General features: G+C 42.8%; 1 protein-coding gene across 1 annotated transcript in view; it reads right to left on the bottom strand.

Annotated features, from left to right (window-relative positions):
* Positions 1-25,078, bottom strand: part of MDGA2 (MAM domain containing glycosylphosphatidylinositol anchor 2) — a 334,490-nt gene that overhangs the window by 150,271 nt on the left and 159,141 nt on the right. The window contains exons 4-5 of the mRNA XM_050711142.1: positions 17,915-18,111; positions 14,082-14,214 (exon numbers count right to left, since the gene is read on the bottom strand). Coding sequence (XP_050567099.1) covers positions 14,082-14,214; positions 17,915-18,111 — 330 coding nt within the window. The remainder of the gene's footprint in view (positions 1-14,081; positions 14,215-17,914; positions 18,112-25,078) is intronic.

Genomic DNA, 25,078 nt, shown 5'->3' with positions numbered 1-25,078 from the left:
AGAGAACCACAAATAACGCTTCAAAACTTCGAACAAAAGATGAAAGCTCCAACAATGTCAACCCAACCTGGTGCTGCTGTTTACCATAATAGCCTCATAAGCCTCCAGATGAAAGGGGGCCCTTTGCCATCCTTCAGGTAGAGAGACAAAGATAGCAGCTGATGTTGATAAAAATGCTGTGATACATCCTTTTCATCACAGCACTCAAAACAGTAAGTACATGAAAATTATGGTTTGCATACAGCAATTTCTCCTTGCTTACACCACACATTTCACTTAACTACAACCTACCCCACCAGGCAAACACAAACAAAAATCCAGCAACACGTTCAATGACTACCATGAAAAGCCTGCTTTAAAGCAAAGAATATTAAATAATTCAGAAGAGATACTAAGGGTTCCTGCAAATGAAACTCACTGTAGCATATAAAGGGTCAAATGTCTATTGCAAAGAGAATATGAAACCACAGGAACAATGATCTATTGTTTTGATATTTCCTTGCTTGAAGTCCTACAGACAATCAGCACTTTATGGCAGCGTACCAACAACACAGAACCTCTTATTTTCAGCTTTGCAGTGCAGCAGTGACAGAATTTGGTCTGGCTGAACGTCACACGCATGCTACCAGACTCTGGCTGGGGGATGGAGAGGCTGCAAGGCTCCTGGAGGTCCCTTGGACTGTGTCCCTCCGTGCTGAGAGCTGCTGTCAGCCCAACGCTTCCCCTTTCCAAGAGCTCATTTCTGCTCTCGGTGCAGCAAACACTGACCTTTCCTCCTTCAGCCAGGGACGGGCAGGGATGGGAGTCAATGTGCAGCTGCTTTTGTGCCAAACGTGGATGTGGAAAAGAACAGGGCTAAAGCACTGGTTTAGTCACCCACTGGATGACCTGTATTAATAAACTTGGGTTAATTAACAGCATGTAGGCTTTCTACAGGTCTGCTTCGCTGGGTAGCTCTTCTGCATTACTCCACCCAGAAATGTTTCCCCTCCCAGACCACAGGAACACCTCCAACTGCTCCCACAGGATGCTGCAGCGACATAGCCGCAAGCAGCTGCCCTTCCCACAGAGGGGCAATGCAGAGCTGGGGCACTGGCAGCAGTGGTGAAGGCACAGAAAAAACAAAACAAACAAACATGTAACAGGAGGGACAGTAAGCCCTGAACTGGACTGCGTAGGGTTGCCACCGAATCCCTCTCCCCCAGATTTCCCAAGCAAATATCTGTTAGACCAAAGGTTTAGGATCAGCTCAGGTTTGGGCTGGGGAAACGGAGCTCGCTGCCCTGTGGGATCTCTCCCTGTTCTAGTTTCATGACAGAAAGAAGTACTGCCAAAAGACAATCCCAGGCTTCTGCAAACCCTCTCAGATCCTTGCACACTTCAGGAGACTGAAATTTTGGCGTAACCCTCTCTCTAAAATGGGTTTTTTGTCTCATTTATCAGTAAATTCTGGGGTTTAAACACACACACAGCACAAAACAGAACTGTTTAATTCATTGCCATGCTACATTTTCAGTCCAACGTGATTAAAAAATAGAGCAGGCATTTATAAAGATGACAAGATGATCCAGAGCAATTATAATAGTTGATGATTATACCAAAATATTGTTGAAGGACTATTAAAACTCATGCTTCAGGGCTTTTTTTTTTTTTTTTGGTCAAGCAGGAGGACAGACTATCACATATCTGTCTGTTGCACTGCTTTTATACACTCTTCTGAAATGTCTCTCAGCGGCTCTCGTTAGGGACAGAATTAGATGTGATGCTAATGGGCTCTGCACGTCTTTATGCACCCTGTGCACCTGTAAAGCATCTTGCATGACTGAACCCAGCCAGGAGAGCCACGGTGCAGTCCCAGCCCAAACCCAAACTGCGATATCTGTTTTGATAGCAGGAAATCATGCAGCTGAGTCAGAAGGAAGAGGAGATAAAGACTTCTCCAAGAGATCTGACTCATGTTAAAATGAAACGATTGAAAAAGCCACTATGTGCAGTTGTGTGCTCCTGGCACAAGTCTGAAAGATGCCGGAGCTGTGTTTGCTCTCGGTACTGCTTTGGGGAGTTTCGCTTCAGCCTCCAGCGCACAAGTGGTTTCACCCAGTGGCATCCACACCTTCTGTGACAGCAGAAATACGAGGGTGAGCCACGCTCCCTTCCACTTCTACAGACCGCCCTGCTTTCCCGACACAAGGCTGGAGCCCGTACTGACATCACGCCTGTTCAGTTTTAGATAGGCACAAAGAGATAAGCATTGAGGCTGGTGGAGACCCTCACATCCTCACTAAAAAGCTTCCACACGGTCTCAGCTGAGATCATTTGAAGAGAAGCATATTGCCATGCCAGTAAGCCAGTGATTTATGCCTCCAATCTTCATTTTATTATACAAGTTTTGCAAAAAGTTAGTTTCACCAAGCAGGCTACTTGGCTGGTTGCCACATTTACACAGGGCTCTTCTTACATGAAAGGCACTTTCAGATCGAAGTGCTTCAAAGCCCCCAGAACCCAGCAGGTAGATGTGCAATCAAAAGGAAAGATGCGTGACTACGCCAGCCACAAGTTCCCTCTGCGAAGCAGCTGCCTCCTGCCTTAGGAATAAGTTCCTCAGTTTCTGCTTAAATCTTGACGAGATCCCTCCAAACTCCACGAGAAGGTTTAATTTAGGGATGTATTTTATTATTTTCCACTGCTGTATGACTGAATTTGGTTAATCATGCATTATGTCATTTATTTACTACTTTTATCCTCATTCTTGCTCATCTTTCCAAACTGTCTGAAACTTTTCTTCTCCTTCTTCCTAGCCCCAGAGCTCCATCCCTTCATACCACAAAACCACGTTTGGGTCATGGAGATATGCTGACACACAGATCAGGGCTGATGTCCTCAGTTTTGTGTAATTAAGCAATATTCAGCACTGGTTTGGAAGTTCAGCATCGGGGCCAACACAACTGTCCAATACCAAAACTGGCGGAGACACCAATGGTGCTCACGTGTGAAATCACAAATTTGTACGGAATTTTAATGCAGCAAAAACGTCCCCGTCAAAACCAGTCCCTACTAAGTGGAGTGTGTTACCAGCCCAGAGCCACTTCCAAGGTTTCTCCCTGGCTTAGGTCTCCCTTAGATGACCACCAGCCATCCGCACTCATGAGACAAACACTGGGCCATCCAGGTGTGGCAAGCAAAGCATCTCCCAGCCAGAGCCTTCATCCTGGCACCAGCGCAGACTCGGCCAGGCAACCTGCCCAGCGGAAACCTTCTTTCAACTCTCTGATAGGAATAATAAACTTTGTAATACAACAATAGCAAGCTTTGGTAAATATTTCCACGGGGGAGTGCATGAAACAAGCTTTCCAAACATCCTATTTGGACACCGTAATGAGAATGGCTCCGTTTTCAAAAGAGCTCTGCGTCTTTGCCGTGCTTTAGAAGCAGGGGTTTCCGAGCGCCAGTCCCACATTTCCAAGTCATGGTTGGTTTGCCAGGGCACAAAGGGAGCCGCAGTGCCGCTGCGAGCCCTCCCCTGCGAAGAACAAGGCACTACTCATGGCGAGGGAAGCCGCTCAGGTCCCATTCATATTGCAGCTGCAGCCTTTCTAAAGGGACTTCAGTTCAGAGGCTTTCGTGTGCAAGTACTGCTTCTGCACCCCGCGTATTTCACAGCACTGTGGAGCCTGGCTGTGAACGCCACAGCGCATGGCAGAGCGTCACAGAGTGCTACTGCAAGTACAGCGGGGCAGAAACCGAGGCCCAGCCAGACCAGTCCTGTGGAGAATTAAAATCAGAACCAAATCAATTTGGTTTTAGTTAGTATTAACATGTTCACACAAGACAAGTTGGGCACTGCTGACATGCAGACAGAGACTAACTACAAGAGGTGTCCACGACATACACCGATCCTCACGGAGTAATAAAACAGCACAGAGCAAGCACTGCTTTTGATTAATGGCTTGAGCAAAAGTTTGCCAGATCCAGCGCAAAGCTAGCAGTCATTAAGTTATCATTAGCACCCTGATATATGTGCTTAACAACATCAGCCTACCGAGCACCTCTGACATGACAACCTAGCTCTACAGCAGAGTGTTTCCAACATTAAACAGAGCCGCCATGGGATCACTGGCAGAGAGACTGGAAACATCTAATTATTGACCCAGTACTGATGTTAACTGAACATGAAAGCAGAAAAGTCTGTACTGCTGCCGGGGCTGGGTATTTGAGACAGGTCTACACCAAGAGGAGAAAGACATTTGACACTGATGTAGCACACAGAAGAAATCTGGTGCCAAGGTGTGTTATAATTACAATGAGGCAAATATATGTATCTGGACTGGGTATACAGAACTGAGGAAGTGTCACAGTTGGCTCTGAGGATCGCTGGGAAATACAAAAGTAAACTAACAATTTAATAGCCATGTAGAAGTAGAGCAGAAAGTTATGTCCTTGACAACTCACTCATCTATGATGAATAAAAATGAGAAGACATCATTTCCTCCGGTTTTGTGAATTATTTCATATGCAGAACCAAAGTAATAGAACATAATTGAATTACACTTTCTCATATATATGTGTGCATGTGTATCCGTTTAATTTACAGGCTTGATTTCCTGCAGGAATACAACGCATATGCTCATAACGCACATACACATTATCAACAGTCCCTTGCAAGTCAGATCAAAAAGAGAGAACACTTGAGGTCCCCGCTGTGCTGGGAGCATCATTTCTTATTTACTTACCCAGTATAGTTCAACTACATATATATTTAATTCCCAGCTGAGGTCAAGATTTTAAATTATTGGGTAAAAATAAACTTTTTATTGACCACACTGTCACAGCATGCTGCAATATTGTAGGTCCTTTCTTTTCATCAATACCCTCTCAGAAAAAAAACTACCAAACCCGCTTTTATGCACCCATCCTCTCTGCTTTTGTCTTTCCTGCTTTTTACCGACAGACCCATAATCTTCTGACTTATGTTTGACAGTTCCTCTTGTTGGTCTCCCAAACGAGAGAAATCCTGCAGGCAGAATATGCCAGCATGTATTGACCCAGCCAGAATAAGATATTCCAGTGGGCCAAACTGTCAAGCAAGCATCCACTTACACGTGCCAGAAGTTCATCTGCGCTTTCAGCCTGTGCAAACTTAGCTCCACACTCTGCTAGGAAGAAACAAGGCTTCTTGGGTCGGTTCACCTTGGGCTTGGCAATGAGTTCTTCAACAAAGTCAAGGGGGAAAAATAGGCAGAGACACGTAAATCTGAGCTCTTTGCTGATGTAGGATGGAAATTCATCACAGAATCACAGGTTGGAAGGGCCTCTGGAGGACATCTGGTCCAAGCTCTCCGCTCCAGCAGGGACACCCAGAGCATGTTGCCCAAGACCATGTCCAGCAAGCTTTGCAAGACCTGCAAGGACGGACACTGCACAACCTCACTGGGCAAGCTGTGAGAGTGCTCAGTCATCCCCACAGTGAAAATGTGGTCTTATAAAGTTGTGTCAAGTAGTGACCGGTCACTTAGAGCTGTGGACTTCAGCGGTTTCTCATTCAGCTGCTGCAGGCAATCTGCATGCGCAAGAGTAGCAAAACACTCTAGCTCTAACAACCTGCAAGTTCTCAACGACTTTGCATTTAGACACATAAAACATATGGCACCTCTTCAGCATACAGATCAATCATATTTTTTTGTTACTTGCTATTTTTCTCATTTCATCATTCCCCTTAAAATTCTAGCACTTGCAAGGGAAGAGATTATTTTTTTTTTGACTTTATACACACAGTTGCAGACATACTATCAAGAATGTAAAATTATGATGTTGCAGGGGAAGCAGGAAGGAGAGTTGCAGGAAAGAAATAAAGCAAAGAATCAGATTACATTTAGCGAGGTCCATTTTCTGCTGGGCTCAGCCGTTACCCGATATAACAACACCCCTGGGTGCAGATATGTGAATAAAAGCTGGCCTGGAGTGCCGGCCACAGGGAGGGAGCAGGTAACCCTTTCCCCTCCCTCCATTCTAAACAGCCTTTTTTTTTTTTTTTTCCTCCCCCAACTTTTTCTGAAATCTTCTGTTTTTTAACCAATGGGGACGTAGCTTTGATGACTCATCTTCTTTCTTCCCAATTTGCCTGGCTGCTTTTCATCGAGCAGCAGCAGCACTTTGATGACTCGCACTTTGCTCGTGCTGCCGTTCACGCACAGATGTGGCATTGATAGCTCCAACAGGGAGGAAGGGAGGCGGATACGTTTGCTATTCAGAGCACTTCCTCGGTGGTTACGCTCTGAAGACAACTACAATAGCTCACAGCTCCCACACTGTATGAACTATTCATTCTGTGGACATTTTATCAAGAGGGTATGAAGGGAAGGCAGGATCCTCCCTTTAGCAGCAGAGTAGTGTTAAATCAGCTTAACCCACTCGTGAAACTGTCCCCTTCATCACTATATTTAGATGCAAGCCTACATTTAACCAATGTAGGTTTAAATTCATCTCTGCTAATTTCGACCACTGGAATGTCAGGCGTGCAATGCGAGGTCACGGATCTTGATGAGATATAAGCACTCCTAAAGCCCAATTCCTGCTCTCCAAAAATAGATGGGATGAATTGCTCTTCAGAGATGTTTCTCTCCACTGAGTACAGTGCTCCTTCAACAGCCAGCGCAGTACAGATACTGAAGCTTTCAGCATGCTAGATAGGTGAGACAAATCCTGTCTTTCGACAGTAACAGTCATCCAATTAGTGGATTACGAGTGATTGACTAACTGGTGATGCAGAGAAAAGACCCTCAGTGTTGTGTTCAGATTGCCATCCACCATAAGCAAAAGTCAGCAGCCATCGTATGGAGCTGCATAAAGAGGAACTTTGCTGGAAGATGTACAAAACAAGCCCTGCATCGAGCTCCACGCTGATGAGGCTGGGTGGAGAGCATCCTGCATGCCCTGAAGCACTGAATTCCACCAGGGAGGTGGACAGAGGACATCAACAGGAGCAGTGTGAGGCGCAGAGGATGTTATTCATGGGGAACAAAATAAGGAGCTCGGTCCATTACACAACAGAAGAGATAGGACAAGATAACCACCTTCAATACATAAAACATTGCTGTGAGGAGGCAAAGGGTAATAATCTCTTCTCCATGCCACAGCAGACAGGAGCAGAGTGATGGGCTGTAGTTATGGAAAGGCAGGTTTGGGCTGGACGTCAGATAATGCTTTCAGCAGCTGGGACGTGCAAGCGCAGGGCCAGACTGCCTGCCAATAATGCCAAACCTCTGCTGCTGGCAGCTCCTCAACACAGGTCCAACAGACACTGGTAGGACAGGGTTTAGATCCAGTGCATTCTGCCATCAAGAATAGGAATAGATGACCTCTTAGGGTCATTACCAGCTTTATTTTCTATTATTCCTTCTTACTATAGCATTAATACGATCTACCTTCAGCATTCAGCTCTGAGTACGCAGCTGGCTGTATTTCTTATCTGAGGATTTCAGGCCTTTGTAGTGCAGGACCACGTGTCACTGTAGCACTCTTTAGAATGCCAGGGGATGCTAAGAGAAATATTTTTTAAGGTCAGATAATTCTCTTAAAGATGTATTGTCTGAATGAAGAGAAACAAAGCAAATTGTCATGACAGACTACTGTTTAATGGAGGGATTAGAAGTGAATTAAGCTTTTTTCAATTTGATTCCCACCAAATCCCAGACAGAGTGCCAGCTTCTGCTGCTATGTGAATGAACTGTGTCGTGAAACTGAAAAATCACATATTGAAATACTCATCTTTTTGGTAAAAAGTTACTGTTTTGGATTATTTCTATGTTAGAAGCTGCCAGAAATCAACCTCAACATTAAACATTAATGATACTGTACTGATACCTGTACTAAACAGCCTTAACTGTCTAATTCAAACTAATACACATTTTCAAATGAATCAATGGCCCTGAAATTGCTTTGTAGCTCAAGATCAACGTTTTATTTGCTTTTACTCAAATTAGAAGAAATATTATAGGAAGCCCAGAATTTTGATATTGAAAGCTGCCTATTTATTTCTACTCTTTACATATCCTAATGATGTTTGAAATAAACCTTTCAAGCTAGATGTTTGGTTTTATGGGTAAGCATCATGCTTTAACACTTTGAAACAATGAACACTCTTAAAAGAATCCATTCATAATTACTATTACGTGTGAGCATTACGATGTGAGATTCAGAGTTCGCTGTATTTCAAGTCACCTTTCCCCACTCTACAGATTAAATAGTGAGTCGCATACAAGCTGGAGAGAGATTTTAATATCATCTGTCAATAATTCATGCTTGATATAGAGCATAATTAATGCTTGGACTAATACAATCCCTATATTTCTAAAGGACGTTGTGCTTGCTCCTGCTGAGCATCTTTAAACCAAGTGCCTCCGTACCAATGTAGGGCTCAGGCTAAGGCAGGGTGACAGCTCCTTTGGGCTTTCATTGGTTCTTGCACAGACAGGGAGGTCCTGGGGAGAGGAGATAATGCTGAATTCAAACTACAGCTTCCACAGCATTGTTTTTCCTTTTGATGTGCGTATTTTAGTCACAGAACCATAGATCATCTCCATCACAAGGGATTTCTGGAGGCCTCTGCTCTGACTCCTGCTTCAAGCAATGCTGATCACACCAGGCTATCCAGGCCCTATACAGTCAAATTTCAAGCATTTTCCCCAAGCCGAACAAACCCTGATCCCTCAGACTCTTCCATACGTGATGTTCTCTAGCCCCAGGCCCTCCCAGACTTGGCGTCATCCAACAACTGGTTCAAAGTGCACTTGGTCCCATTGTTTTGGTCACTAATAACAATATTGTACAATATTGTTTCCGGTTTTGATCCCTGAGGGAGGACTTGAGTAAATGACCACCAGCTGGACACCATGCCACCTTTCAAACGCAAAGACTCCTCCGATTTTCCACTAATCATCCACCTCTCACCAGCCTGGCTATAAGGGTACTATAGGAGATCACATCAAAGGTTTTACCCAAAAGAGGCAAGAGAAAGAAAAGGTAGACAAAGGAATCACGGGGGTGATCCCAAACCACCTGTAAGTGGAAGCAGGTGATAAGAAAGGTCTCAGGGAGCCATTCCTATGAGAAGAATGGACCTGCAGCGCTGTGCTCCCCCACCCCACAAACATTTGCTGCCAGCTGTTTTTCATGAGTCTTGCTGTTTCAAACTGCAAGGAGCATTTGGAGGGAAAATGTCCCTGATTTCAGGAATACAAACACAGTAAGAGCTCTAAGAGCTTGAATGGGGAACAGACACGTGAATGTCTCAAAAACGTGAATGGGGAAGAGACACGTCAGCACCTTCCAAGAACCCTCTGAGGCTTCAGGGGAGAGAGGGGACAGCAGCAATCTCAAGAAAAGCCCCAAGGGTGGTGTAGGAGCCAGAATCCGATCAGCCATACATAGGTATGGTACATACATAGGTATGTACCATACACAGGCACATAGTGAGGCAACAAAAACTGGAAACGTAGAAACTATGAAAGTGTGGAGGTCATGACTCAGTGTGACACCCACTCTCGCAGCTGCTCCTCTTCCAACAGCCTGGATTCAAGCACATACACTGAGAAAGTTGTCAGGGTTCCTCCTCCTTGTCAGAATAACCCCTTGATTTTGTTGCAAAGCAGCTGCCTTTCTGCTTTTTCTTCCTATTTTTTTTAAGAACTCCTTCTTGCATTAACTTACCCAAATTAACTTCCATGTGCTGATTTTAAAGGAACTCAGTCTACTAAAAACAAATGTGAGCTGCAAAATTAGTCCCTTTGCTGTTCTTCTTCACATCTTGCCTTCTATTTCTGCTCCTGCCACTCACCAGCAATCTGACAGCAGGTGAATCATTTCGGAGTGTTTCTGCTTCCCTTCAAATTTCTCATCTATTTAGATAATACACTTGCAGAGTAATAGCTGTCTTTAGATACAAAGTGGGTCTGGGCCCAACAAGTGCCTCTGCATGCTGCTGTACAATATTAGTGCTAATTGTCTTCTTGGGCTTCAGCATATGCATAGTCACATGCTTCTGAGATGATCTCAGCTTCTCTCATTACAACATCCATTTTATTTTTGCATTTTAAACTAGTCTGCACTGGAACAAAGAAATCCACGTGTCTGAAAAACGATGCTGATGCACTCGAACTCCTGCAGTATCTACAGGCACACGATGATGTGTCTAAGGCTCCACATCCTCATGCAGAACCGATGTAATTAAGACACTGCTGTTGAATGAAGGGGGTGTGAGTGTACCTAATTATACCTGTGTGTAACACTTTAAACCTACAGCATGTCCAAAGTATACTGATGAATACGTGTTCATCTGACGGCATCAGCTTAATTACTTCTCTAATTATTCAAGAGGTAGGCAGGAAGTTTTCTTTGGGTTGGTTATATCGCAGTAATTGATTTGTTATTCTGGTGATGCCATGACACACAATGAAACAATCAGCAAGACAGAGTGAGCACAGAAAACAAAAAGGTCACAGGGACAATCCGGCAGGCTGCACTGAGCAGAAATCTCAACTACTCACCCGAAGACGTGCCTGGTGTTCCTCAAATTAGTCTCTCAACTCTGGTGTGTGAACAGAAGTATAGATGTATGAAAGAGCCTGTGGCATAAATAGTAGCAGGAGAGCACTCAGGTTTGCATGCTTTCCTTGAAATGAATGTCTACATTCATTCCCATGTCACCTACAGTTCTTGGCAAGGGAGGGTGGGGACACTCGAGCATTTCAGAGAAAGAAACAGGAAAAATGTGTTCATGCATCTCTGACACCGTACTCTCTTACACTACGGGAAGATTATCAAGCAAAAGGTTTAAACAGGTGACTTGACTGTCATCTGTGAAAGCCTCAGTGGCCTGGAAGCAAACAGCACTTAGTAGTAGCAGGATACCATAAAAGTGTTAAGAATTTCTCGGGACACAGTAATTGCTATGTTGGTTTTGTTTCACATCTGTTGGACGCCAGTTCCTCACTCGCAGCCTGCTGACAATCATCATATGTGACAAACACTCCTTGCAGCGTGCCGACATCCTGCCGTGCATAAGCACGCCATGGCAATCAGTCGGGACCAGTGGGGAGCCAAGGTGCTCCCTGCAGCACGCAGCCTCCCACCACTGTGTCCATCACCCGAAGAGTTAGCTGCTCTGTGCGGATGGTCCACAGACCCCCGCAAACTCCATCTGCCTGCTGGGACAGCCGATGTCCCTGAGCAGCCCAAGCTGGCATACGCATCCATGGCAAGGAAAGACATTCCCAACTTTACCCTCAAGCCAGTCAATCAAAGGGAGCTTGACAAATAATGCAATTCCACGTCATGCGATAGAAGTCTGAACCAAGTGAGCCAAATCACAGGCGAAACAAGGTGGAAACCCACAGCTGCTGTATTCTTAGCTACCCTCCTTACTCACCTCTCTCAGACAGAACAGACAACTGAAGTTCTACAACAACTCTCCCACCAGCTCTGCTCACAGACCCGATAAACGCGGAACAAGGAAATTGCCAGCAATTTTACTGTGACGTCACATAATTAGTAGCTGAACTTAAACTCACTTGGAGTCACCTCCATTACAAGAAATATCATGCATGTTTGCAAACCATACAGACGCTTCTGTTTGTGTCCTTATTGTTTCCATTATATAGACATCTCCATAATGTGCCTTCAGCCTTAAATTAAAAACAGATGGACAGGCTAGGACTACTCTATAGCAGAGTATCGGGTTTGGGTTCTGGTTTTCATTAAGGTGGATTTATGCTGGATTATTCTGCATTTATCATTTACGTAACTTCTCTGAAGTTACTCAAGGTGAAGTTCTAACAAATAGCTACAACAGATGTCATATCAAATGAGAAAGTTCTGTCCCAGAGTCACCAACATATCAGTCATCATCTTTAATGAGTTATTGCAGTAATTACTATAGCTATTTAATCTTGCTCTTGATGGTAGTTGCCACCAGATACTTCACGAGAAGTGTGAATATACATTTTCAGGCTTGTTTACTTGTCAAGTATTCCTGAAGAGCTCCTCCTGTTAATGTACCGCTACTACCTCCCAGAGAAGAAACTTTCTCCCAAAATAAGCATGACATTTGTAAGGTGGAAATAATTCATTTTTGTGGCAAAATAAGATCGAGATCACCTATGCTCAGTTTGGAATGGCTATGTTATTTCAAGTTTCACCATTACCATAGTGTAAACAAATTTCTGTAGCAGCTGAGGTCCAACATGGTAGAGACTATTCTGGCACCACTAATAAAATCATCCCCTCTTACAAACGAGTGAAGGAAACACTTTGGTGAGGCTGAGCCCTGCTTGTGAGACCATAATGGTCATGGCCAATATGCAGGCACTGGACAAGACAACTTCTATAGCTGGAAAAAGAAGAGCCCTACAATTTCTGCTGAGCAACCAGACTGCAGGTTACAACCCTCATCCTTCATTCTCATGCAAGAAAGTGGAAAAGTTATGACTAGTATGCAGAGGAAAGTTGCTCTCAACTATCATCTATGCCACTCCACAGCAGATGAAATTTCATCTCTCTCCTGGTATGAAGTCAGTCCAAGTAAAGAAAGCCAAACCTCACATTTTTTTTTTTATTTTTTTTTCTTCCTGGCAAAATTAGTAGGAGAATAAAATGAGTGCTTCCAATACGTTTTGCTAGGTACCTTTGGAGCTGATTGTAATTCCCTTACTGCCAGTGGCAGCTTTAAAGCTGGGCTGTTAATTTGCTTTGCAGTGGGTTGTGCACAGGAACGGTACATAACACAGTTCTGGAGTCCCTGCTGTCAAATCAGAAATTCAGAAAAGGCTGAAGGCAACTCCTTGGAATAAATCCATGAGAGCAGAAATAATGTGAAATGCGCAAGTGCAAATAAAATTCATAGTTCATCTTAGATGCACTCAGCATGTTAATACCTCAACTGTTTTGTTCATTTGCTACCTGTTTCAGTGACTTGAGGCACACATTATTAAGGCACAGCCCAGCATAATCTAACTCGAAGTCTTCAAATGTTACATCACTTCCTGCAGAACAGTTCTCCAGAAAACACTTCTATGAAATCTCTGATTACTTAAAACCCTAAGCCAAGGACTTTGCTCTTTGGCTTCAAGTCTATAAAGCACTTCAGACACAAATCATCTGCTGATCCTGGATGCAAAACCTTTAAGAGATTCAAAATCTATAATTTCCATCCTGCCAGAAACCAGCATTCAAAAGTGTGCTTGCACTTCCTGCAATCACCAGCTGGCATGAGACTCTCCAGATCCACAGCAATGACACAACCACTGGAGAGAGGAAGATGCACAACTGGACATTTGCTCAGCCAGGCCCAAGTCCAAAGAAAAGAGCAAAGGCACAAGAAATGCCATAACACGCAGACACCTTGGTCAGAGACAGATAAATACCGAGGTAACCTGCTGCAAAGCAGTTCAACACTTGACTGCTTGAATATTTTCATTTGAAGCAATTAAATCTGAAAAAAATGTTTTTATTTAAATCAATGTAAGAAGTCAATGTTTCATTCACTGTAAGAATATATCAGCTCAATCAATATATCAAAACAATGGTTTAAACCAATGTAAGAATACCAAAAGGTTGATTTATTTTCCTAAAATGTTTTGTTGATTACAAATAAGTAGCTTCCAGCAAAATGTTGCGAGAAGCATTTGAGAGTGGAGGACTTATAAAGGAATGTTCTACTCTGCACCAGCCTTGGTTGAGAAGCCCTTTCCTTTTACCTCGCTGCAATCCCTTCTTTGAAGTCGAGTCTATTCACACCAACAAAACCTCCTGACACTAGAGGAAAATATAAATCGTGATATAAAACCTAGAAAGTGATAAATATTGATACCAATAAACAAAAAGAAATCTTCTTCAAATCTTGACTTTGCTGAGAAAAGGAAAAAACAACTGAAATAATTGACTTCTACAGCTTGGTCCTAAATAGTTCCAACCGCAGTAGCTCCTACTATACAAGACACATATTGTAAGTGACACAACAAAGCCGTGCAACCCAAAAGACCACCAAAGGAACATTAAATGAGCAGGGACAGTCACTGCTGGAGGCTCACCTGTTTTGTTAGAGAGTCGGAAGGACACCATCTTGTCGGGAATGCTGCAGACATTCCTCACCGAGGCGATGCAGCTGTAATTCGCGTAGTCCTGAGGTCGGAGGTTCTTCAGCTTCAGGATCTTCGTTTCCCCCTGCAGGAGCAAGAGACAGCATTAGGAAGAGCCTGAAGCAGAGGAGCGAGGAGAGCTGCAGGGTGCACTCAGGATGACTTCCAGGAGGCGGGAAGTGCAGATGTGGCCAATTAGTAAGAAGATGTTGAAATGGTCCAGAAAACTTTTTTTTTTTTTTTTAAATAGCAGAAAGAATGGTGGCTGGCATGGCCTAAAGCCATAGCCCACCTTATATATTAAAGGCAGAAGAAAAGAGAGTGGCAAGGGGGGAAATTGTTTTGGCAGTCTTTGAAGTCACAGCATTATTCTGGATAATATGTCGTAAAGTACAATCTGCTTGATGAAAAGAATCATAAGCTACAGAAATCCTGCTGCTTTTCCTTTGAAAATGAGCTCCTGATGGATTTTATTTTTAGCCAGGGGTGTAAATGATGGAGCAGGAACCTGAATAGGATGTGTAATGAAGGAGTTCCTTCTGATGTGATCAAGAGAAAACTGTAGTGTCCAAATATGAGATTTCCACAGCAGCTCTATGTGAAATGGGCACCGCAGAGCTGGGAACTCGGGAGAAAAAGTTGCTGAAATACGTATGCAAAATCTTGAAGTATTGTTAGCAACAGCAGTAACAGAAAGCTGAATGGACTGTTAGGTACAACATCCCCTGTTAGACTGAGCACACAGGTATGCCACAGAGCACAAAAGGCAAGAAGAAAGCAGGTGAGTACAGCAGAGCACAGCAGGGCATCATACATGACAGAGTGACAGTGGAGGGCTGCAGAAACATCGGATACGTCTCCATTTAACTATACATGCATATTATTCATCCTAGCACTAAAATAACAAACTTCCCTGCATTTTCAACCTCCTCCTCCAGATGCCCACTTTCAAGTCTTCGCCTGTGTTTATGCTGATAGGCTAAAAAGGTATTGTGCTTAGGACAGGCTGCGGCACAACCCCAGCCCTGGGAGGCAAACACTGAGCCAGCTCATAAGGCGTTAAAAAGAGCAAACTATGAAAAATGTTCATTATTATGTTATTATAAAGCTGCTACCACTCCTAATTTCATCACGGCTTGGGAAACATATTGCCTTTTTTTAACAACATCATGAGCACATATAGGGAAATATGTGGTCGTCTGTGAAAATGCACGCATAGCTCTAGCGAAAACAAAACAAAACAAAAACAAATGAACAAAAACAAGAAAAGAAGATACAGTTAGCAAGAAAAGAAAAGAGATAGTCATTAAATCAAGCTCAGTAGATGTTTGGAGCATTGGAACTGAAGTGCTCTGTATGTACAATCAGTCCCACAGAAATGATGTGATTAAAATCAAGCTCATGCTGATTCAGTGTTTGCACGGCTGAAGCCTTTGAATGGGTGTTCCTAAAGAAAAAGATCCTACTTCAAAAAGAGATTCATCTGGACTGGAGAAGGGCCTGATCCTGGTTAGTGGGAACACAGCTACCAGAGCCATTAAGTTCTGGATTAGACTCAAACACAGAGCAGCTACATCCCACCGATTTGGTCTTTAGCTGCGGACTCCAAGTGGAACTTGTGAGCTGAACTCACAATGGTATTCTGGATCATGTTCCCAGATTGCAGAGATTTGTAAAAATATATATCTATTTTCTTCATTGGTTTGAATAATTAGTCTAATTATGTCTAATTGCATAATTATTGTAAATACAGCAAATTTAATCTTGTGCTCAGACTGTGCAATTACAATGTGCAATGAGGATGATGCAAACTCTTAGGAAAAAAATCTGCATCAAGATTTCAGTTTTGAAAAATTTGGTATTTCTAACACTCCCACAGATGAGACTGCACGTTTGTTCTTTCCCCTTCCCGACCCCCTCATGGCAGCTAAAATAAGTAGCTGACATTACCTTACTCATCAAAAAAAATCTGTGCTTAAAGTTCAAGAATTCTTTTTTATTTGCCCAGTTTTTAAAGTGACTTCTGCGATTTGATAAAACAAAGAAACTAGCATAAAGAAAAACTGGCCTTTTGGGGCACAATAACTTAGAAAAATTATTTGTGCTACTGTTTTCCCTCACATTTCTTTTGATTTTCAGATTGATAATCCAGCTTTAAAGCAACCAACAAACAAATGCCACCTCAAATTCACCTCTTGGTGCTCTGAAGATATATCCCCTCTATCCCTCTTCACACCAGCTCTTACCGTTTGTTACCATATCATAAGCAGAACCAATTCTGCAGAGACGTGCAGTAGACATTTATGATTCTTAAACCTTTAATTACATCCTTTCCTCTTATAAACACATATCAGACCTTGTAGGCACTCAGACAAGATATACTTAATTCAACCTGACCTCCAAAAAACATAAAAAGGTTATGGATAAGCTTTGGACTATCGACATGACAATCTGATTTATTCAGATTAATTGGGCCCAGACAGAGGGTCTAGGAAGAACGCTCCCCGTAACCTAGGTATCTTTTTTTTTTTTTTTTTTTTAAATATTGAATCTAATTTCCTGTGACACATTTTATTAGATATGTTCTTGTTAGATGATTGGAAAGGTATTAATCAGCATTTCCATATTGAGATATTATAAGACTAAAAGGACCACCTCAAGGGAGTCCCTCGCTTTTTAATTAAAGCATAAAGATACTTTCGTTTACACACTTGAATCCAAAGAAACAAGCCACACATTTGCTAAACTGAATCCATACACGTTAAATTAAAAATAATTTCATCACTTTTAGGAGACCGATAACTTGACTATGTAATCTAATTCTCATCTCTGCAAGGTTCCAGGCACACATTTCTCAGTAGAATACCAAGCCATGGTAGCAATATAAAGCTGTCAAGCATAATAATAAGAAAAACTGAAGGTGCTCTCAAATCATTAGCTGCAAATTATTTATGAAATTTGCAGCTTGGTTTCTGCTATGAAGACCAAATTACCAGGCAGTTTTCACTTGTCTTTACTCGTTGTTGCTTGAGACTTTCCAAAATAACATCTTCTCTTTTTTTCTTTTCTTCTCTTTTTTTTTTCTCATACCATCACACACACTTCTCCGCAGACAATAGGATATGTCACCTTTTTATTCCGAGACTGTGTAAGTGTGCTAACAATAAATTAATCTGATCTAATCTGACAGACTCTTTTGAGAGCGCAGTCTGCTTTCGTGGCTGTAAGCAACAGTAGGAAGACATAAAAAGCACTTCTTCCCATTTTTGCCACACCATCTTTAAAGTGTGTAAGTCTGGAACAAAAATCTTATATTCAAAGATGTGGAAGGTGGAATAATAATAATAATAATAATAATAAAATAGGGAGTTGCCTTAGAGTTTAGCCTTCCTGAAAAGCTTTTTAGGCTGTAACTTCTGTGCAGAATCACTTTGCATTGTATTGGAAAAGATTAGGAAATAGCAGTCAAATCAGAGCACTGGGCTTGCAGGCTCAAGCAAAATGACTTCAAAGGGGCTCCTGCAGACAGCACTCACTGTGCATCTTCCCATAGCTTCCTACTTCCTAATTTCTTTATCAAAAAATAAGAAGACATCTTTTATATTGGTAGCTCTTTAAAAACTACATGGGTGGATGTGCCAGGCTGTGGTTCTCTGGAGGGCATGCCCACAAAGCGCCCCACAAACTCAGCAGGGATGTGCGGACAGACAAGCTCTACATCCAGTTACAAAGTCCCTGGTGCAAGCACTTGAAGGAGGGATAAATACTGCAACTTCATTTCCTACCTGTGTAAAGAAGGGCTCGTAGATCTCAACTCCTTTATCAGAGCCTTGCAGCAGTACCTCCTGGCCGCGTCTCCAGCTGTACCGAACAGGCGGATTGGAGTTGGCAACGCACCTGAGAAACACAGTTCTCTCATAGTAAAACTGCTCCTTTGCTTCCCCTATGCTCTGGTGGACTGTCACTATCGGGTCATCCAAATCTGGAAAGGCAGAAGAAACAACAGAGATAAAGTCAGGCTCCACCAACACCGCGATCCTCACCATTCACCAGTGGTGAGCAGGGAAGCACATGTACCACCCTGTACACAAGTCATGGCAAAATAGAAGCAGTGCGGCTCTAAAACCCATAAATGTACGTTTGAAAACTTCCTGAGCAGAATCCAGTTTTAGAGTTTGTTTTCATCCGTACAGCACATAGCAAAACTGGATCTTTGTTCACCACCCTGGCTTATTACAATACACATGATAATATGATAGTATCAATCATATTTCTGACATGTTTCCATTAATATTTAGGTTTCATCTGGTTTTCATCCCCACTACTGATTTTTTATGTATGATTTTAATTTAAACATCTCTTAGAAAAAAATAGTTTATCAAGCTTTGGTAATAAATAGTCAGGCTCATTTGCATCCTAATGGTAGGATCCACTGGAATGTCGATCATGTGAACGCATCTGTTTTCCTTTAAAGCAGCAATTTAATACAGTAATTTAACGCACATTCCCTTCTTTCAGTTACATGCATTTAACTTCAGGCAGGTAAATTCATCCTAGGCTTTAGAACACACTTCTCTTGATTAAAATACAGATATCATATAATTACTCCCACTGCTTCATCACAGAGAAAATTAGATCCCCACAACAGAACTCATTCATCTTAAATAGGGAAGAAATAGAGATAGCCCTTGGAATGTGAGTACACTTAATGAATTAATTTGGGTTTTATTCCACCAGGAACAAGTAAATTCCTGTTTGCGGGGGTTTACTGTTGTTTACGATGAGCTTTGTTTGAAGGAATAATTATACCCAAGAAGAAAAAAAAGCAACAACAACAATGGCTGTCATCACCAGCTAAAAACACTTGGCCCCAACCAACGTGGTCAGCAGATCCTCACCGAGCTTTCGGGAGGAGTTCCACCACCCAGCAAGCTGGCAGCCAACGCAGGCTGCTGCTCAAAGCCAGCAGGTACAGCACAGCACCGGTGCTGTTACCCACAGAGGAGGACCAAGCCCATCTGCAGGCACACAGCTACGGCGTGTTTCCACGTGCAGCTCAGCCTCGACTGGAACACCTGCAGAACCTCCTCAGCAGCACTTCTCCCTCAAAATAAAGGCTAAGTAACACCTTAAGCAGTTCTTAACTAATTACTCATCCACAAATGCAACCCTATTTCTGCAAGGGTGAATACAGGTGAGTGCCTATGCAAGTATAATTCACCAGGTTTATTTGAGGCTACAATTCAGCAAAATGCAGAACCAGGGTGCTCAACCCTTATAACCACCAGCGCCAACGGGAACGCTGCCATGACTGAAGGCACCCACCCCTCCGTCCCTTTTCAATGGTGCTGAAAACAAGGGCAGTTGTTGGGGTGGAAGCATCACCTGCATTTTGCTCCCATGTCCTTTCCCCAAGTGCCAGCTGAATGCAACCGTAGCCACCACAGGATATTGTACCAGACAGGCCATCAGTGCAGCAGCTCTTCTAACATTCAGATTTTTGATAGTTTTGAAAAATTAGAGGTCTGGTAGACAAAAAAAGATTAATAAAGGAAGCCCATCATTAACAATTTGAAGAGATTAGCATGTTTCAAATGTCCACATTGAAAAACAGTCTGCACTTAAAATTATTCTTTAGAGGCTTACATTTTGATTTGCATAACAAGAACAAAGCCTGAGAGTCTCTTGATTAATTAGAAACAAAACATGTTCCAAAATTTGGAATAATTCAAGTAATAATACCTTATAATGGTGTATGGATTTTAAGTAAATGTTACCTTCATTCTACCCTACAAAACATTTTAGTTAACATCACAGAAACAAATTATGAAACTGTTGTTCCAAATTAGGATGGCATTTTCTAATGAGATTTCATTTTTGTTTTAAAGGTTATTTTAAATCACAGTAGCATTTGAAAAGGGAAGGGATTGCTGAAACGCCATCTTCTACTCATGCAATAGAAAATACAAAGAAGGAAATTAGCTTGCTTCAATTCCTAGGCCCAAACACCTGTTCCCTACGTTTTGACGAACAACAGAACATTTCACACATGAATGCTTTGCAGTGTCTGCTTATTAAAGCACCTCCTCATGCCCCAAACAAGGATGGTGGTTAGCAAAGGGCTTCCAGCCCTAAGTCGTGGAACTGCTCCTTGAATCTCTCCCCCTTAAATGAAGGTGCATCCTCCTAGATGAAATATGCAGAGGTTCAAGTCTTGACTCGGTGTCATTTTGATGAAGTTACTTGGGACTAGACAGACCGAGTCACTTAAAGCCTAAACATGGGGTTTAAGGTGGATGTGAAGCCTGACAGTGCAAGGCTGCAATCCACACCTCAACACACAGCAGGATGAGGCTGACTGGATGGAAAACAGCTCTGCAGAAGAGGCCGGGAGGTCCTGGTGGAAAAGCTGATGTGGGTGTCTCTACACCCATGAACGCCGGCCACATCCCAGGCTGCAACAGCAAGAGTCCAGCATGTCCAGGGAAGTGATCCTGCCCCTCCATGCACACTTGTGGGACAACATCCTGAGTGCCGTGTCCAGGTCTCGACTATCTCCATGCTACAAAGAAGAAGACACGGACATACAAGAGCGAGCGCAGAGGAGGCCGCCAAGACAACTTGGGGGCTGAAGCAGGTGACATACAAACAGAGGCTGAGGGAGATGTGTTTGGCCGGATGATTAGAGCATCTGTCCTGTGAGAAAAGACTAAGTGAGCAGGGCCTATGTAGCCTAGAGAAGAGGAGATGGAGAGGGGATCTAATCAACCTCTACAAATACCCGAGGGGACAATGTAAAGAGGATTGGGCCAAACTCTTCTCAGTGGTGGCCACTGATAGCACAAGGGACAATGGGTACAAACTGAACCACAGGAGGTTTCATCGCTGTAAGAAGGAAGAAATTCTTTATGGTTCAGGTGACGGAGCACTGAAGCAGGCTGCCCAGAGAGGTTGTGGAGTCTCCTTCTTTGGAGATATTCAAAACCCACCTGGATGTGATCCTGAGTAACATGCTCTAGGTGACCCTGCTTGAGCAGGGGGGTTGGACTAGATGATGTTGGAGGTCCCTTCCAACCTCAACCGTTCTGGGAAAGCAAATTCCCCGTGCAATCAGACAAGTGCTTGGACATGGCTCCAGAGACACTGTGGGTACCCATCCATGGAGGCATTTGAAGCTTGACTGGCCCCGGAGTTGGCCCTGGTTTGAGTAGGGGGTTGGACTGGAGGTCCTTTCCAACCTAAATCACTCTGAGATACCAAGAGATGCGATGCCATCGCTTCCTCATGCTGTCTGCTCTCTTGCAGTGGGTGATGATGTGATGCTAACTCATGCTGATGTGAACTAACCCCCTGTGGTACCTAAAGCAGGTACCCTCTTTCCACATGGCCCTGTAGTACGGCAGGGGATGGACTTTGACAAGAGTATAAAGAAACCTGAAAGAAGTTGAAGTTGGAAATGCAAATGTAGCAAGCCCTCTGCCAAAGCGTTTCATAATGGTCAATTAATACAGAATTTGCACTGCAGAACATGACCGATTTTTCCATCAGCAGTGCTGGAAAGATCTTGACAGCTGCATCACAGCAAAAGAAGCACTAATAGGAGACAAAATAATGCTTGCAATTGTTGTGAGATTTCACTGAACGTTCAACTGCCTGCCCTGTTGCTGTGCAGGGTTAGACAAATGTTTTAGGAGGTTGTTATATAAGACTGTATTTTGCTCAGACAGTGTGAGAGCTGCAAACATAATACAAAATACGCTTTTTATAATACTGCCAAGGCATTCTGTGGAGTTATTACAATGGAGGCAGGTAACTGCCAAATTCATAGTCTTTGGGCTATTTTAAAGTCACCTGATCCCGGTGGCATTAATGCCCACTTGTCGGAGCTCTCCAGAACTCCAGCTTCAATGTCCAACTGAATTGTTACTAATTGATATTTAAATTTCCAAATAGAGGCTAGAATACATTGTTTAAATCTCTGTGCATATGTGTAAGTATCCGTGGGTGTTCGTTCTTCGCTACAAGCATTTGAACAATCAAGGCTTCGGCAGTCGGGTAGGGGAGCTATTGACTTCAGATATTGCTCACAATTTGCCTGGGAAAGAGAGGAGTTCATGGCGGAGACAGAGATCTTAATGCAGCTGAGAAAGATTCAGCATTGGAAAGCTCAACATGGTGAATTTTTGAAGTGCTTGACAAGGAAAAAAAAATCTTAAAGTTTTCATTTGGGGTTGATCAATTTATAAAGAGTTAACTGACTAATAATTCTGCATATTAAACTGAAGTCATGGGTGTTACGCAGTTAAAGTCTATTAATCAAAATGAAAATAATTACAGAAGTATGTTTTCCACAGAGGTTTATGCCACCATTAGGTTCAATTTTTCAGTCTTTAATCTTTGAATTGAACCAAACTCTTTCTGAAGCCCAGATGGCAAATGCATGCTCAACGATGTATTGGAAAAATTCCCTTCATACATTCTTATGCTCTCAAGCAAACCAAAAACCCAGAATAAAACGTTCAGAATAGGCCTAATCCCAATACACCAGGAATTGCAGCACAACTGTCAGAGACCTTGGTGTAGAAGGTGCACAGAAGTGTGGCAGCTGATGTTGATGTCCTCTGCATGCCGAATTGTACAGCACTGGAGGCATCGTTCTGGCTGTGGGCAGGAAACGCAGACCAACCATCTCCTGCAGCCCTCACCTGAGCTCCAGAGAGTTTCACATGGACAGCCATTGGAGCAGGATCACAGCCTGTATTTGCTATTCCATCTTTTTTCAGCTGCTGGGACTACACAGCTTGCTGATTTCATTTGTTAATTAGCTGCCTTTGTCTTCAGGTCTTCAAAGCACGCGATATTTGGAAGTCAAGATAATAATAAATAAAACACGCATCTGGTAAACTGATTGAAACTGCTTAATCAAGACACCCATAGAGGAGGCAACAGTGATGCATATATTCCACCTGCCTAACTTGTAAGTTATTCTGAAATATAAAAATATGAAGTTCTTCCCCCTATTTTCCTTACTTTAGCCTCTTTGACCTAACATATCAGTACTTATCAATAAGTATTGTGGTGTTAGGTAGTACTGTATGATATAAAGCAGTTACACCTGATTCAGGAAATGCATAAAATGCACAAAATGGGTATATTCCTGCGTACTTGTGGCAAGAGTAATGAACTGTTGTGCGTGCCATCCATTAGCAGGTAGCAGAGCTCCAAACAAGCTGGCAGGATGCCAGAAACAAGGGAGCTCAGTTACCTGGAGCTCTGAATGAGATATTTTTTCCTTCCCCAGCCCCTTAAAAGAGATTTCTTACGCATCTGCATTGCTGTACTACGTGTGCAGCAGAGTTACGACAGTGGAAGTGAGCATCGTTTACAAGGCCAGAGTCTCTAAGAAAGCCAAGCCTCCTTGCTTGCTCCAAAAAGACCCAGAGTGTGACCTTGGCAGACCCCCGATGAGCTTACATTGACTTCCAATAGCATTTTGAGAAGATCAAACACATGCTAGAAGACTGGAAGGGTGCTAACATCCTCCGGCACAAAAAGACACAGAATGACCTTAGCAGTCAGCAGCACCCTGCACAGCCTGAGACCATTTCTGCTTGCCATGCTCTGCTGAGGGTTGGAGTCCAGCCACGAAGGACCCAAGAGGAAAAATACAATGAACACTAGCTAATGGAGTCTTATAGAGAAAACACGTTATTCTTCTGATAAAATTATAAATAAACCTCAATGAAACTTGCATAAACTACGCCCACTGGATGAACTGTTCATGCCAGCATGTGCAGATGACCCTAGGAGGATGGCATGCACAGCCCTGCAAGAATGCAGCACCGGTTTTGTTTATCCAAGGACCCCAAACTGAGCCAATGTACAGCATTTATGGGACAGAATTACCACTGGAGTCCCTGAACAGTAGATACGTCGGCACTGAGGGTTTTGCATTTCTAGCACAAGCAGCAGAAAACAAGCAACATCAACTACAAAAGTGAATTTCTACATGCACAGGCCTACACAAAATAAAGATTGGTGGCTTTTGCAAATAATGTGAGAGGGATGCTCACATGGAAGAATATACATCTAGGAACCCATAATAAAGGCTAATAGTGCAAGACTGTACCCTGGCACGGTCTGTGAGAAGAATCAAACCTAGTAAACGTACGCACTCAGCACAGTCCTGAAATAGATGGGACTACTGGGTTCACTGCATGCAGGAAGATATAGGGATACAATTTTCTTTTGTATAGAGAATTGGTGACCTGAGAACAGGATCCTAATCAGGTGTCAGCCATTCTAAGAAATGTTAAGAAATAAAAGGGCAAAGAGAAAAGCAGCAGCAAAGTACCTATGAACTGGAGAAAGTACCCATTACTTTGGCTTGCAGTAAAAGATGTAAAGAGACAGATGTATTTATCAGGAAGAAGACTGAATGGTAATTTTATTATAGGGTGTAAGCATCTCTTGGTGGGAAAACAGCAGGTACAAAAGAGCTCTTTTGGCTACTGGTAAGATATAAAACAAGCAGCAAGAGCTGTAAACAGAAGGAAGCCCAAATTCAGTATGGAAAAGAATCAAGACCTTGTACTTATAAAAACAAGTATAAAACTTACAAACATTTTACTTATAAAAAGTAAATTTTTTAATTTACTTAATGTTTTTATTAAATCAAGCATGTTTGAATCAACAAATTGAGTTATTTACACTTTCTTTTCGTTCCCCTTGCATTAGACCATACCCGTGTGTCGGCACAATTTGGTTCCCCATCCTGCAGGACATGGCTGGGGAAGATGCTGATAAACCAAATGCACACACAAAGCACGTAAGAAACAAGAGCTAAAGCCACTCTTACACTACAAGGATTGAAAGCACAGTTAGATAACAAGAAATCAGTTATGAAAGAACTCATAAAGTATGACTGCTACAGGATTTTTAGCTTCCCA

This window comes from Cygnus atratus, chromosome 5 (genome assembly GCF_013377495.2).
Source record: "Cygnus atratus isolate AKBS03 ecotype Queensland, Australia chromosome 5, CAtr_DNAZoo_HiC_assembly, whole genome shotgun sequence".
Taxonomy (NCBI): Eukaryota; Metazoa; Chordata; class Aves; order Anseriformes; family Anatidae; genus Cygnus; species Cygnus atratus.
Note: the sequence above shows the minus strand (reverse complement) of the source record. Positions and strands in the feature narration are given on the sequence as shown.